At 37.7% G+C, this 16,239-nt stretch overlaps 1 protein-coding gene and 1 non-coding gene across 2 annotated transcripts; both read left to right on the top strand.

The window, feature by feature from the left end:
* Positions 1-527: 527 nt before the first annotated feature.
* Trnay-aua lies at positions 528-600 on the top strand. Its single transcript has one exon. It is a non-coding gene; the product is annotated as a tRNA-Tyr (tRNA).
* A 3,894-nt stretch (positions 601-4,494) lies between these two features.
* Positions 4,495-6,397, top strand: LOC112126238. Its single transcript, XM_024224915.1, has one exon. It carries the CDS (start codon positions 4,548-4,550, stop codon positions 6,348-6,350), a length of 1,803 nt encoding a protein of 600 aa, XP_024080683.1. The 5' UTR covers positions 4,495-4,547; the 3' UTR covers positions 6,351-6,397.
* Positions 6,398-16,239: the final 9,842 nt, after the last annotated feature.

Genomic DNA, 16,239 nt, shown 5'->3' with positions numbered 1-16,239 from the left:
TATATATATTTAAATCTAAAGTACATAAAATAATAAATATTTGAATAAACTATAACAATTTTTGAGGAAAATATTACTTAAGTTAAAACTATTAACTGATATACTTGGTAAAAATTGAATTTGTTCTGAATCATTAAATAAACAGCCATAGGATTTTTTTTCAATTAATTAAGGTTTTTCCAATCAACTTCCCATTTCAATCCCACCTTTTGAATTGTCCCTCCTTTTTGCGATTTTTCAAATGTCCTGTAATCTATTTGATTCTCTGCGACAAATGACCAATGGCTACGGAGAGCTTTCGTGAAGGTATACTTCATTTAAACTTATTAAATCCATTAGTTTTCGTGGTGCCCTTGACCAATTAATATCTTTCAATTAATTAAGGTTTTCAGTTGAGATAAATCATTTGATAAGATCATTTGTCGCCTAGAATCAAATAGATTACACGACATTTGAAAAATGGCAAAAAGGCGGGAAAATTCAAAAGGTGGGGTTGAGATGGGAAATTGGTGTCCGAGTGGATCGAGGTCACGATAGCTCAAGTGGTAGAGCATCGGCGTATATAGCCGAAGATCATGGGTTCGAATCCCGTTCATGACATTGACATTTTTATCTCATCTAAAAACCTTAATTAATTAAAAGCTATTAATTGGTCAAGCGGACCACGAAAACTAGTGGAGCCATAGGAATATCGAAATTGTAGTTTAACATTCATTTTTTCTTTATAACAAAAAGAAATCAAATAAAACCTCTATATGATGTTGCAATCTTGATATTTTTATATATCAGAAGAGGCATTTTCTTTTTTCATTTTATTACCCCGATCGTCTTAATAAATGATCCGTCATTATTTCCGAGTGGACATCGGGATGTAGATACACTCTGTATGATATAAGGCGCTCCCTCTCTCTCATACATATGGACCGCTCGCAAGATAAAATATTTATTGCCTCCTAGTTTTTCTGGCGCACAATAAATTCGGTAGGGACGGATTGTTTTACATTTAGCCAAGAGCTTCTCGTGAGGGAGGGACGGTCTTTTTATTTCTTTTTGATATTGTTTTTGCCATGCATAAAACATAAGTATCGCGGCCGAAAGCAAAGAGGAAACGCAGTAATAGTACTATTGGTAATTATGAGGAAAAAGATGTCTTGCCAGGACGAAATATATCATATTCTGCCATGAGTACATTTCTCATGAAATTCTTTCAACTAGAAGAACTGTAGATCATTCACTCTCAATTTTATAAATGGACTTAGAAAAACTGAATAAAAGGTTATAGCTTCCATAAGTGTTTCGATATTTTACTTATAGGTTGTAGTGAGAGAAGTTACTTAGAGGTTATACTGTTTGGCAGAAAAGACAGAGCAGTCTGATCGAAAATCAAATTTGAGGAATTTCACATTGCAAAATTTAATCAAACATGCCGAACATTTAAATCACGATTGTTTCAAATGATTGGTCCTTTTATACAGTCGTTGCATGGTGTTAAAATTCGTTATTGCTTTATTAAGACATGATTTTGGACGTTTTGAGTTTCGAAGTAAAAAAATTGATTTAATAGAATATCTGTTTAAAAATGGATCAATGTTTTCTTAAACTACTTTCTTTATTGCTGGGAAAGTTTAAAAATCCATGCAAATCAAAAACGAGGCAACCCTGAACTTATCTCAACCTACTGGCAGTAAGAAAATTTTTGAAAGTAATAACCATAAGGATATTACCTCATTGAGGTATTCAACACATTATAAAAGAAGAAAACTTTCGCTTCGGCTCATGGATCAGCACAGTTCAGTTAACTTGGTTAACTTGGGTAGTATACATCGTCACTGAAGGCATTAGCATTAAAGAACTTTAAGTACATGTCATCCTTGACATGAAGAAAGCCTTTGGCACTGTATAAAAGATGGTATTGTTTACAGCAATAAGATCTTTTCGTGTTGCTTTGCATAATTGAATACCAAGATTAGGAATAGGTATAGGGATAAAAGAGGCGGCCACAAAGCCTACTGCACCTCGACCTGAATTGATCTCTTGTGCTCCCTTGATTTTTTTATAACTCAATGGCCAGCTTCAGGTTATTAACCAGCCTCCACAGCTTTGCCAGCAGATCCTTGGTGTAGGATCTTGCTTGTGGTTTTTCTTGTCCTAATTGCAAGAACCTGCACCTAATCGACCTTCACAGAAACATAAAATGTGTTCTGCGGTCTCCTCTTCCTGGCAGTATCTGCACATTGTTTCTTCTGTCTGTACTCTTATCCGGTGCATGTTTCTTAAGTGGCAGCGGCCCGTCGGGAGACCAACTAGTATCCTGGTTCGGTTGCGGTTGCCTTCCAGTAATTCTTTTGTAAGTTTTGCGGTCCTTCTATGAATCTCTTTGCATGTCTCATACCTGTGGTATTGTTCCACCTCGTTTTGGACACTTTTGTGTCAGGCTGATAGGCCGCAGTAGGGTTTTGGGCTCAGAGAGTCCATGTTGGCTCCCTTTTTGGCCAACATGTCAACCTTTTCGTTGCCCCTACGTCCCGAATATCCAGCGACCTATGCTAGGGTGAGGTCATTAGTGTCGCTGACTTCCGACATGCAGTTCCAAACACTCTGTCTTCCCCGCGCATGAGGCTTAGGCACTGAGTGCTGCCTGGCTGTCAGAGAAAATGGTTATCTTCCGTGAATGTATTCATAGCCTTTTTATTTCTCTGGCACATTGTTCGATTTCTATGATTTCAGGCTGGAAAACAGTAGCATACTTGCCTTGGATTGTATTTCTAGCCTTTTTATTTCTCTGGCTTTATTGTTCACTCGCTATGATTTCAGACTGGAAAACTGCAGCAGACTTGACTAGGTTTACCTCAGTTCGGTCATGGGGTCATCCCAAAGAACCCACTCCCGTACCCTTGACCGTTTTGGAGCCGTCAGTATACGAGTAGGAATTTGCCTTAAGTGGTATTTCTTTGGCTCATTCTTCCAGTTATGGTAACTCATGATTAAACCAGGCGTCTCTCTCGGCTTGATTCTGGGTCATACTTAATTTTTGAATTTTTCTACATGAATTGCTAAAGCCTAGGTTTTTTAACTGGCATTATTCGAAGAAGACATTGACAAAAATAAAGCGACTTTGCACCAGATGGAAGTTTTAAAAATTAACATATCTAAACCTAGATGCATTCTTTTCATTGAAAGTATATCTTTGCTGTCTCATGAAACACTGCTTGATGGAAAGTCAAGGGCTTCCTCTATTCACATCCCTTTTAATATTACAATACTATCTGTAACCGGTACTGTAGCAACACTCAGGGGGCTGCCTTTTCGTCTTATATTCCAATTAAAGAGGGTGTCCCCCAGGACAGCATCGTAGGTCCTTTCCTATTAAAAATATGACTCGATGACCCGAAATGTATTAAATCAACTGATGGTTGTTCGGAGTTGCAATCGGACATAAATAATTTGTATTCGTGGGGTGATAGAAATCTTTTGTTTCTTAACATTGCTAAGTGTAAATCCATACCTTTTAACAGAAGTTATCCTGTATACAATATGAATGTACTATTAATCATGTGTCAATAGAAAGAACAATTACAATAAAAGACTTAGAAATATATTTAGACTCTAAATGATCCTTTGATCAACATATTCAACTTTGTTAAAAGAAAAGCGTTCAAGATGTTGGGAATTATATTCAAAATTTCATGCGATTTTAATGATATCATCGTATTGAAAATATTATATTGTACTTTTGGAAGGAGCATTATAGAGAACCTTTTATAGCTTCCGAATTGGTCAGATTGAACTTATACTAAGAATAACTTTCTCCGATTTGTTTCTTATAAATTTAAAATTAATAGAGATTCCCATACTGATGAAACAATCCTAATGGCATTAAGGTTGCATAGATTATACACTATTATGCACTAGAAGGCTGGTATGTGACTTTGTTTTTTTGTATAAGTTGTTAAATAATGTAATAAATTTTTCCACTTATTAACATTAATCCAGTTTAAAGTTCCCACTTTTCATTCAAGGTCTATTTCATGTGAAACATGGTGCCACATATTATACTATAAATCAGCCGATGCTAAGAATATTATGACAAGCGAATGAATATGAGAATATTGATTTGCTTAATACATCTGGTCATAACCATTTATTAAATTCTAGTCCTTAACAGTGAAATTTGTTCCATTTATAACATTATTTTTGGTTTGTTATGTGTTTAGTATTGTTAACGCATACTATGTTTTTGTATATATTGTATATATTTTGTTTAAAAAAAAAAATAATTAGTATAAGTTACATGTAATTATTGTTGTTAAGTGTGAATTTTGTGATCTGTACGTCGCGCATCTAAAAGGCCGTGAAGTGACGGGTTTTTTGTTGTGGAGACTCGCTTGACGACGAGGCCCAGAGACGCTTCTTCGCTACCGCACGTGTTCGAGGCAGTCCCGCAACCCGTAAATTTGTGTAAGACTTTGTGTACGAGTTACNTTAAATTTCTATCTAACTTCTTTGACAGAATCAACGTAAGAAAGATTTACTTGTTTTCGGATTCAATGACAGTGTTATCGTGGATCCGTCTACCGCTCCATCGCTTGAAGACCTTCGTAGCAAACCGCATCAGTATTATTCAAGAACCATCTAATGATTATTCATGGTTTCACGTGGCATCTGCAAACAACGCCGCAGATGTTGCCTCACGGGGTGAATCGCCATCCAACCTCGTACACCTCGATTCATGGTGGCTCGGACCCAGTTGGATTAGGCTTCCTATTAACGACTGGCCAATCAAATCGTTGGACGTTGTGGTTGGAGAGGATTTACCTGAGATAAAATCAGAAACTGTTTTACTTAGTTTAGATAAGTACCCTTCACCATTCATTGAATTGATAGATAGATCATCCTCATACAGTAAATTGATCAGAATCATGGCATATGTCATACGTTTCACACATAACTGCAGAGTCCCTGCTGATGAAAGAGAATACAGTTTTCTTGAACTGTCAGAACTACGTAACGCCTCCACCTGTCTTTACGTCGCGGTACAGAAAGAACTAACAACAAAAATTCACTCCGATTTGAAATCACTCGCTCCATTTATAGATTCAAAGGGAGTTCTTAGGGTGGGCGGTCGTCTAACTAACGCACCGCTGTCCGACGAGACTAAGCGCCCTATTCTCCTCCCAAGCAAAAGTCATTTCGTAGAACTATTAATTGACCACGTACATGTAACAAATTTACACGCTGGTCCACAACTATTACATGCCATACTTCGACAAAACTACTGGATTATTTCGGCTAGACGAGTAGTTAAAACGAGAGTGCATCAATGCTTACGATGTCATCGCCTTCGCACACAGGGTTTTACACCATATATGGGCGATCTCCCTCTAACCCGTTTCGAACAAGGCCGTGCATTTATCAATGTCGGTACAGACTTTGCTGGACCTTTCTTTATCCGCGAGTCGTTACGTAGAAAAGCGGCAGTAGGAAAAGCATATGTTTGTCTTTTTGTATGTTTTAGTACCAAAGCTATGCACATAGAAATCGTATCACAACTGACCACAGATGCTTTCTTGGCCACATTAGATCGGTTTATTTCCAGACGAGGGTTACCAAGCCAAATATTTTCCGATCATGGTAGGAATTTTTTGGGCGCACAACGCAAATTACAAGAATTACAGAGATGGTGGAAAAAAGAAGAGACCAAAGAAAAAATTTGTCACCACTTACACACAAAGGGTATAAAGTGGACCTTTATACCCCCGCATGCACCAAATTTCGGTGGTCTCTGGGAGGCTGGCGTAAAGTCTATTAAAACCCACCTCTCCCGCGTTGTGGGGCAACAACATTTGACATTCGAGGAACTGACTACTCTTGCCTGTCGGGTAGAGGCGATATTAAATTCGCGCCCCTTGTATCCGCTTTCGACAGATCCCGAGGATTATGATGTGTTGACCCCTGGTCACTTTCTAATCGGCGCTCCTTTAGTAGCAAGGATTGAAAGAGATGTCACCCAGACCCCTTCAAATCGTCTATTGAGATGGCAGCTGCTTAATCAGCACATCCAAAGCATATGGAAAAAATGGCGATTTGATTACATTCATAATCTTCAACAAAGAACTAAGTGGACAAAAACAGAAAATGTTGAAGAAGGGACTCTCATTTTACTGAAGGAAGACAACACCCCCCCTCTACTATGGCCGATCGGACGAATCACAGCGTGTTATCCAGGGAAAGATGGAGTGATCAGAGTGGCCAAAATCAAGACTCCTCATACTTCCTTAATACGCCCTTTGTCAAAACTCGCACCTTTACTCCCGCCAAACCCCATTGATAAGCAATACTTACCAGCCTAGAATTTTTGTGGGTCAAAAATTGGTGGGCGGTATGTTAACGCATACTATGTTTTTGTATATATTGTATATATTTTGTTTAAAAAAAAAATAATTAGTATAAGTTACATGTAATTATTGTTGTTAAGTGTGAATTTTGTGATCTGTACGTCGCGCATCTAAAAGGCCGTGAAGTGACGGGTNTATATATATATAAATAACTCTGGTTATGGGCATCTGCCTGTTGATAAATAAATATGAAAAGCCGCAATTCCAAATTTTTGTACCAAAACTATGTAATCCTTTCCTAGCCACCCAATTCTTTTTGGACCTTATCCAGTCTTGGTCTCGCAAATGGGAATAAAAATTAATTAAATTAAATCCACCTTCACCACCTTTCTCACGCTCTCCGAAAAATCCACTTATCTTAAGCGGCCTATAGACGGTCCATATTATTGTACAATATAGATTGCACAATAATTTGACGGTTGCCCCTTAACGTTCAATAATATTGTACAAAATTTTGTTTGTGCAATGAAAATGAATAGTTTGAAGGCGATATTGTAGTTTGTGCAATATTTTCCACTTGTTGATACTTCACAAACTGACTGATATTGCGCAATAATGCCAACAGAGGTGCAATATTTTCCAGGTTGTACAATATATTTTCAACTTTTCGTCAATCGTGCAATATATTGCACAAACTTTCAATATCGTCTAAACACGATCAATTAAATTGCACAACCCAAAATATTGTGCAATAATATTGATCGTCTATGGGCCGCTTTACTGTCTATTTTAGTGAATAACCTAGCAAATTCTGATACATACCGGGGACGATACATTTACAAAAGACTAACATAGATCTATATACCTTCTACCTTATACCTTCTAACCTTACTAAAAAAAACTCACCATTCACAAGACCGTCACGAGATCGAAATGTACGTACGAAAACGAAGTTTCGTGATCAACGACCAAGTCTAATCCCTACAAAATACAATCCATCCAATCGAAAATTAAAAAAAAAATTAAACTGTCCTTTCTACGTTTCAAACCTAATAATCTACAATTTCCCGCCAAATCCGATTTGTACTTGATATTATTTAATCCAGATACAAAAACATACGCAAAAATTTATACCTTTACCCCAATTCACCTGTCCAACATACCTGGAAATCAAACATAAGAGAGTCATTTTATAATTTTACAATAATTAATCCATAATCAGAATTAAGAATTGAATCAAACTGGTTATTCTGTATTATTTAGGCAGATTAGGGGGTTAACCTATTGTAATGAATACCTACTTAATGTAGGCATAGGTTTTGTTATGTTGGTTTTTATTATCTAGTTTTTTTACATGTCTTACGCCTTGTGCAACAGTGGTTTGTTAAGTCTCGAATTGACTTTTTTGCAAGATTACAATAATTTTTGTGGGATGTAGGGTGTGAAATATGTTTTTTATTTTTATTTAATACTAATGTGCTCTGAAAGCTATGATTACGATCGTAATTTCATATGAATAGATCTTGCCTTGAATAACGTTTTCTCAACCGGTTCGCATTCACGTTTTTAACAGTGGGTGCAACACAGTGTCCAGTTGAGGGAAATCGATACCGACAACAAACCTGTTCTCCAAGCAGAAATTGGCTCTCAAAAAGGCCTTTTAAACCCAACACGTCAAAGGGGTAGCTAAATTCATTCAGACCGCTCCGTTTCGCCGTTCGGGTTACAATTCAAAACCAATTCTCGTCATTGTAAAGCGATCGGGCTTACGCAAGGCTAATGCACGTCGATCCGCTTCGTCGGCCAGGGACAGTACTCCTATCATATCCATCCCTGCTAATATCCCACCATTCAATATTTACCCCTTTTCCTGTCTGCACCGGAGAACCGCCTATTAATAAATAATTGAGCCCCTGGAAAAACCGGACGGTCTTTCAACAGGCCGACGCTTTGTTCACAACTTCGACGCTTTTACGCGCCCCTTTTGAGAAAGGGGTGGAAAAATATTTAAATGTTCAGTACGCCCTTGTTTCGACTTTTCAACTTAAGCACGTCCAATTCATTCCGCGAATCCATTTTTATATAAAAACTCACCCTATTTCATGACCCTTCAGGAAGGGAGATTAATCTTTAGAATTGATGAAAATGTACTTTTTAAAGTTCTGAAATTGCTTGTATTGTCAAGTTTTTCAATAGTTTCAAAAATTATATTTCAGGGACTTATTTCCTTAATGGCCTTATGAATTTACGTATTAGCCAGAGTATGATTCCGTTGATTATTTCATCATATATATTGAGGAGAAGGGTGGCGGAAAAAAAAGGGCCACTCTGGGAATTGAAACCACAACCACGACGTCTAGGAGTGTCTATCACGATGAACTAACTAACTATACGATGATATAATATACAAACGTAATTTTTTCTTTATGAAAACTATACATTTGCTCGAACAGCCACTGAAGTTTCCTACAAAAAACTTGTCTGTAGAAGAGGACGCGGAGTGCAAACGAGGATGTTGCCCTCTCAGCATAAATAAGATGATAAATTTAAAACAATAACAACATGGTCAGAAAATCGAATGAATCTAATAGGAATCCGGATCACTTTTCTAGCCTCAAGGCTCTCACGTACCAACTCAAAAATTTGAGAACTCCACTAAAAGGTGAACCTGTCAGTAAAAAACGAAATGAACGTCAAAGGGGTAGCTAAATTCATTCAGACCGCTCCGTTTCGCGGTCTCTGACTGAAAAAACTCTGACAGCCTACTTTAAAAGGTTATATGTGACAAAAGGACGAATATAGCATCGCATTAAAAATGTTAGAATACCATCCCTTGGGGCGTCGGTAGCCGCAACGGTTTAGACGTTGACACGGCGCTGTAAGGTAAAGGCCCCGGGTTCGAATCCAGCGACCCTGCATTCGAACCCGACATACTTGCAAATGGGCTTTTTTTCAAAAACACCGGCACCCCGAGGGTGGATATAACCTCTGCTGCTGCAAACCCTAGTAAAAAAAAAAATTTGTATCATGTAGCTTTCGTCACTTAGTTCCAGCTCATCTTTTAACACAAAACATAATGTATTGGAATTACCCGATGATGATGGCCTCCGATGGCGCTATACTAGGAATTTATGGTTCGATATACCATTACAAATTTCACCGTTTTTCAAAAGTCGTTTTAATAAATCGATCTTTATTCAATATTGAAAAACGATTTTTCTTGATGCCTTCTGTAAATTGGCCATGTTAGGAAGGGAATTTGTGGGTAATGATATTTTCTCCCTGGAAAATTTTCAATAAGAAACGATTACCCTACCAACCAAGTAGTTCGAAGCGAGACCATCGCGTAATAACATTTCATTCTTGCCAATAGACATTGACTATCGCAATATCGCCCAAGCACTGTATTTTTATATAGGATATATTTTAGATCCTCCTTGACGATAATAGCAATAAGATGATTGTACTTTTCCTAGTTTTTTATTTAAGTTCAATTGACTCTGTCCTCCTTTTAAGAATTATTAAGTTATTGCTATCATTCTTTTTTTCAGGCCTTCTTGATACCATAGGTTGTCTCCATTGAGCAGATATGGGTGGCTGTTACTTTCTCATCATGGCATAACCTAAAAATTACCTCGTTGATTATGCACATGTGCGTTTTCTCAGATGCCAGTGATTGGTAACCCTATCTATATTCTGGGTTTCACGCTGTCTGATTGTAACAATATGTTTGACAGTTTTGGTGAGGATACTTTGATCATGAGTTTATTGTATTAATCTTTAGGTTTATTGCACATTTACCTGGTCCTTAGTTCTGTTTAACTTGACTCGACTTTTCTTATAAAAAGTAGTGGTACAAACTGCTGCATTCTTCCCTTGTCTTCTTGGCAGCTTAGGTTATGTCTACATTGTTTCGCACTCGCGTTCAAATAGCAGTGGGAAGCAGTTGCATAACCTACTAATAGTGTTATCACTGAATATACCCATGTTGTATAGGGGTTTTCTCAGATACCAGTGACCGGTATATATTTCCTTAACACTCTTCTGCGTTCCATCCTGTTCAACTGTAGCAGTATGTTTGATAGTTTTGGTGAGAGATCTTTAACATACATTTACTGTCACTGGTACCTTTTGCTTACAGATCCTCTTCTGGCCAGTATGTCTGTTTGCTCATTACCAAAATTCCTTTGTGCCCCCACTCCCCAAGATATTGTATGGTTGTTATGTCTTTTTTTGAATTTTCTAGCAGTTAGTTGTCACCAACTATTTTAGATGTGAGCTTTTTTTACGTGTTGATATTTTTAGGGCTGTCTGGTTGTCTGATCGTATGAGGATGCTTTGCCACTGTAACCTCTAAGGTTTTCTATGCCGCAAGCATTGATAGCATGTATTTTAGCTTGAAAATCAGAGTACTAGTGAACTTCCCTAATGGGTTTTATTAAATACCTTTTAGGCTTGCAGGATTATATCAGACCCGGTTCCTTAACATGTTTCGAACCATATGTATACCACCATATATATACAGGGTGATATATTTATATCATGCAGGGTGGGCGACCAAGACGAGGGGTTAAATGTCTGGGTAGACTCGTATATCCCATCCCTAAAGGTCCGGGACTTGGTCGGCTCACGTGTACTGCATAAATCTCTTGGACCTATTCACAAGCCCCAAGATTTTGGACCATTTAATCTTTAGTGATGTCCTCTCCTTAAAAGATTTCAAATCTAGACCTAGCATACCTATCACACTCTGAGAGGTAGTGCCTTGTCGTCTCTTCTTTTATTTCACAAAGATGGCAATAGGAATCTGGTAGAATACCCATTACGGAGAGTTGGGGTATTCTACCCCACTTCTCAGTGGGCAGTGGCCCGTCAGAATAGCTATCAGCCTACTAATTCCCTTCCTTGAGTTAGAGAATAGCCATTTCGATTCTGCTGGTTTGATCGCCTTAACAAACTCTTTCGATTGCCTGTGTCCGCGGGATAGATTCCATTCCTTAAGGAATTGTTTCATACCCCAGTTTTTATTACTCACTTTCGCTGTGCTCATAGAGTGAGGTAATACCGGTTGTGGCCCGACAAACGCAGTAATAGAGATTTCTTTGGCTAGGCTATCCGCCTCTTCATTGCCATGGTATCCTTTATGCGCTGGTATCCAAATAAGAGTTACCTCGTTCTCAAACCTGGAAGAGATTCTATTGATAAGATCTACAGTTTCCTCCACCTGTTTAGATGTTGACAAATCTTTTTGTAATGACCAAGACTAGCCTGACTGTCAAAAAAATTCTAATATCTTTTCCCTTGATTTTATTTTCCATAAGTGTTCTACAACACACCTTAACGGCCAAGATTTCCGCCTGAAAAACGGATGTGTTATTGCCAAGAGGGGAGGAGAGTATAGAGGGTATACCACCATACAATTGTTTTTGATCTTTTGCTTTGTACTCCTGTAAAACTGGTGAGATGTTGGATAGGTTGTTTCCTCGTCTTACCATAGTTAGCACTGAAACGTTTATTTCCTGTGGTAGCAAAGTGATTTAGAATCTACTGTTATGTGTTGTTATTCATCTTAGCTTACAAACTGAATAACATTCCTCTTCCTACTAATTCATTTTAGCACTTCCACTGAGATGTTTATGGTTAGAGCGAGAATTGAAATCGGAGTGACAATGAAGATCCTGCTTTTATTTTGCATAGTGTACTATAAAAAACAGAACTGAAAATCGAGTAAGTCCGAACTACGAGTTTATGCAGACCAAAATTATCCGAAACAACTAAAACGCATTTAAATAATTGAAGTCATTAACCCTCAGTAAAACCTGCCCATGTTGTGCACTACCGATACAAAATTGTTATTAAAGAGAGCCTAAATGGTCAATTAATAACAATTAAACGTTCGAGAAGCACGCTGGACTTTTGGATTATCATGTAGTTCCCTTGTCCGAGAGCGTTAATGACCCTTTTAGAAGGGCCTAAAGGGAAAAAACAAAAAATAAATAAAAAACGAGTAGCAGCCTTCTGTTAGTTGCTGTAACAATTAACGTCTAGGTGTTAATACCGCATATGCAATTCATCCAACTTGTTGGCCCGAGTCAATAGAATCAGCAAATTAACGGCAGCTCTGACTCCTCGGACCTGTAATCGTCCCCGTCCCTTATTCGGTGGAGGCAATTAGGCTGGGCACGAGTCCGCCTGATCTCGAAATAATAAGAGCTTTAAGCAAGAAGTGTATTACCATAAGAAGTAACGACTCCTCGCCAACAAATGGGATATGTCTAATTTGGAAAGCCTGGGCCATAACCGACCCGTTTAACCGATGGGTTGAATTACTGAAAAAGAAAACGACATGGCTTGTCATCACGCTAGATCCGAGAGTACTACCATTTTAAATGGCCGTGAGACGCTCGAGCTGTTACAACGCTAGTTTTACCCTCGTAATGAAACGTACATGAAAATGTAACTAATGGTTGTAGAAAATAGTGCAAATTTTAACATACACTTATTTATGGATAAATAAATTAGATGATTATAAAATTATTGTAAATAAGAAAACTATTTTTATTTTATCGCCATCCAAACTAGCTACTATAAATCTGTTATACCATTATACTGATCTATTCTAGTGAAAAAGAAATTAAGTTTTTTGAAACGTTATAATTTCAATACAATATTTTGGATATGTTAATGTTAAGGATAAATTGGTTTAAAATTACAGGTCTATTTTATATGACTGGCAAGAAGTAAATAAGGATAAAAATATTCACTACGGTCTTCCAAAAAAACCCGAACTAAAATGAAAATATTCTAAGTCCGTGGAGAAAAGGAGTTTAAGAAGAAAGAAAAATTATGAAAAAAAAACGAAACTTTACCGTCATACACTATACACACTGCAAGCGATAGAGAAAGTAAGGGAGAAAGGGAAATACAGAAAGAGGAATTGATAGACAGAGAAAAGAGAGAACGGATTGAGACTCGAGGGAGGTGAAAAGAGAGAAAGGGAGAGTGCATAAATTCACATTTTATATCGTAATTGGACCATTCTGACATCCACCGACTAGAGAGAAAGCAGGAGAAAAAAGAGGAGAGGGTGAAAAAGAGAGAAAGAGAGAATGGGGAGAAAGAAAGACGCGATAATGGGAGGAAGAGATAAAAAAATTTGAAAGGGTGTCAAAAAGAGAAAACCGTGAGATAAAGAGATGATGAGAGTGAAAGAGAAAAAAATAGAGTTGGGAGATAAAAAAATGAGGAAGAAAAAGTAAGGAAAAGTTTGAGAGTGAAATAAGAGAGAATCACGGCGAGGTGGAACAAGAAACAAGAAAGAAAAATAGATATGTGGAAGAGGGAAATATAAAGAAAAAGAACAAGGAAAGAAGGAGATAGAGAGAGACGTTTAATGAAAAGAAATAGAAGGAGACAGAGAAAAAGGAGAAAAGAGACAGAGAGAGAGAGAGAGAGAGTTAGAGGGAAGGAGAGAGAGAGAGAGAGAGAGAGATGGAGTTAGAGATAGATAGATATAGATAGATAGATAGAGTGAGAGAGAGAGAGAGAGAGAGAGAGAGAGAGAGAGAGAGTGAGTGAGAAACGGCATACTTTGTTCTGGGACTAGAGTCCAATAAGAATAACAAAAAAGTCACAAACATTTTTTATAAATCTGAACTTAATGAAGGTATAGAACTTAACTTAATCAAGTAAAACAAGTTGAACTAAATCACATATTGCAAAACTAGAATTAAGTTATTCAGATATCGTGAGATGCGGTCGGGTGTGATGTAGGTTTCAGAAAAACATTTTCTTTATCGTGCCAACGTTTCGATCTTTATTGAGATCATCTTCAGGGCCTGGGATTTACAAACATTGTTTAAATTTAACAAATAGATGTAGGATGTGGAAAAAGGTGAATTTATACAATGCAAAAAAATATTTTTTATATTCAATCAAAGTATTTCTACTCACTCAAGTGTTTATTTTCTGCGTAATTGTTCCAGTCTTGGGTATCGTGTTGAGTGTGCATCATCTTCACGGCTCAAAGTATGAACTCTTGATGAAAGGTCACTAATCTCTACACAAAATAGAATTAATATTAGCAATCATAAGAATTTGGAAAAAGTAATAATAATAAAGAATTTATCAGAATATATTAACAAACTGTAAACATAAAAGTTGAGAAAAGGAAGGTAAAAAGTTTCTCCAATTTAGAAAAAGCACCTAATAGTATTTTCAACTATGTGGTCCCTGTTTGGAGGGAGATGAGTGGTTGGTACAGAAGGAATATAAAAGAGGTAAAGGAGGCTGCTTTGCGGATTGCCTCTCAAATATGGAGGTTTTATGGCGAAGAAGATATAGGTAAATGAGAAAAGAGCTGGTGTTAAGAGAGTGGATAGAGGATTTGAATAATACTACCGAAGTAGCTTGAAAATGTAGTGGAGGTCGACGAGAGTTCATGGATTGGTAATGGAAGGAACATAGGAAATAATTTCTACAGAAGCAGGGATAAAGCCAGGATAGATTTGAAGTCAGGGATGAGACTCAAGACATTCGGAAGGTACCGTAAAATAAATCTTACACAACAATTCATCAGTAGTCTTTTCAGACGCTCTGCTTATTCCTGCGAAAGTCCACCACAACCGACACAGCTGTAGTTGAAGTGGGGAAAGATGAGGAAGGAGACGAGTTTACTAGTGGTGAAAAGTAGAAGGAGCCAGGAACGGAGGAATTGAATGATGGATCCAATACAGCCAGGAAATTTGGGAAATGTAAAAACTGAGGTTTTTATGAATGGAGCAGAAGGAGTAACGAAAATTGGTTGTTGATGGTGAAAGGTGGAATGTTGGGAGGTATTTGAGTAGGTGACAAGATTCTACAACACTGGCTTTGGACTGTCTAGCATTTATTTCTAGGTTGTTTTTATGTGCCCATTCGTTTATGGAATTAACTTCTTCTGATAATTCTGTGGAGAGCCAAATGCAGATCGGAGGGACGGAAGAACTTATAAATTTGAAAACCGTCAGCATAGAGGTGGCAATCTCAGTGCTGAATGTGGTCGGAGAGATCAATGATGTAAATGCGGAAAACAAGAGGGGAAATGCTCGAGCCTTGAGGAATACCTGAAGATAATAGAAGGAAAGAGCCGTTAAGAAAAGTCACTGCTAGAAACGGCAGATAATTAATAATTAACAATTAGCAGATAATTAATACAGATATTGCAGAGCGAAAGAAGAAGAAAAGAGAGAAATAAGGTGAGAGTGAGTGAGGAAGCGACGTTTTTTAAATTCTTCTATGTGCTTTCTCAAACATCTTATTCAAGATGACATCGAGGTCTGAAATCCTTTTTGAGATTGACACTTCGGAAGATGGCCGTTTTACGCGTTGCTCTTTGGCGTATCGCCTTAATGCTCAGAGCGAATCCGAGATAATACCTCTCAGCTCTCGGCTAATCGGCCCCCCGTCACGTTTCACATAAACAGTAAGTTCCACATAGAGTTTATCGTGTCAGAGACTCGCCATTAGCCTCGACGGGGACGTCAATCCCGGATGGTTTTATCTAGAAACAGCGATGTCAGTCGCCTAAATTTTTACTCAAAACGGGATGAGGACAAAGAGACACGGAATGTTACTCGGCTAATTGGGCCGAAAGCCTTCTTCTCAGATGAGTCATCCTGATTCAAAAAGCACTTTGTTTCGAAGTACATGGGGACGACCGGTGATTTTATTCTTGCTGATTAGGACAGCTGGACGAAAGAGGTGACACTTTCACCCTTTTTAACGCACAGATCTGAAAATGTACGTAGGACATCAACAAAACAGACCTAACGATAGTAAGATTTTATAGCGTACTCCCTTAAATATCCATTAAGCTTTACACTAAAGATACACTTTTTATGAATCTTGCCATCATTGATCATAA

This window comes from Cimex lectularius, unplaced genomic scaffold, assembly GCF_000648675.2.
Source record: "Cimex lectularius strain Harlan isolate CLEC.00 unplaced genomic scaffold, Clec_2.1 scaffold43, whole genome shotgun sequence".
Lineage (NCBI taxonomy): Eukaryota > Metazoa > Arthropoda > Insecta > Hemiptera > Cimicidae > Cimex > Cimex lectularius.
Note: the sequence above shows the minus strand (reverse complement) of the source record. Positions and strands in the feature narration are given on the sequence as shown.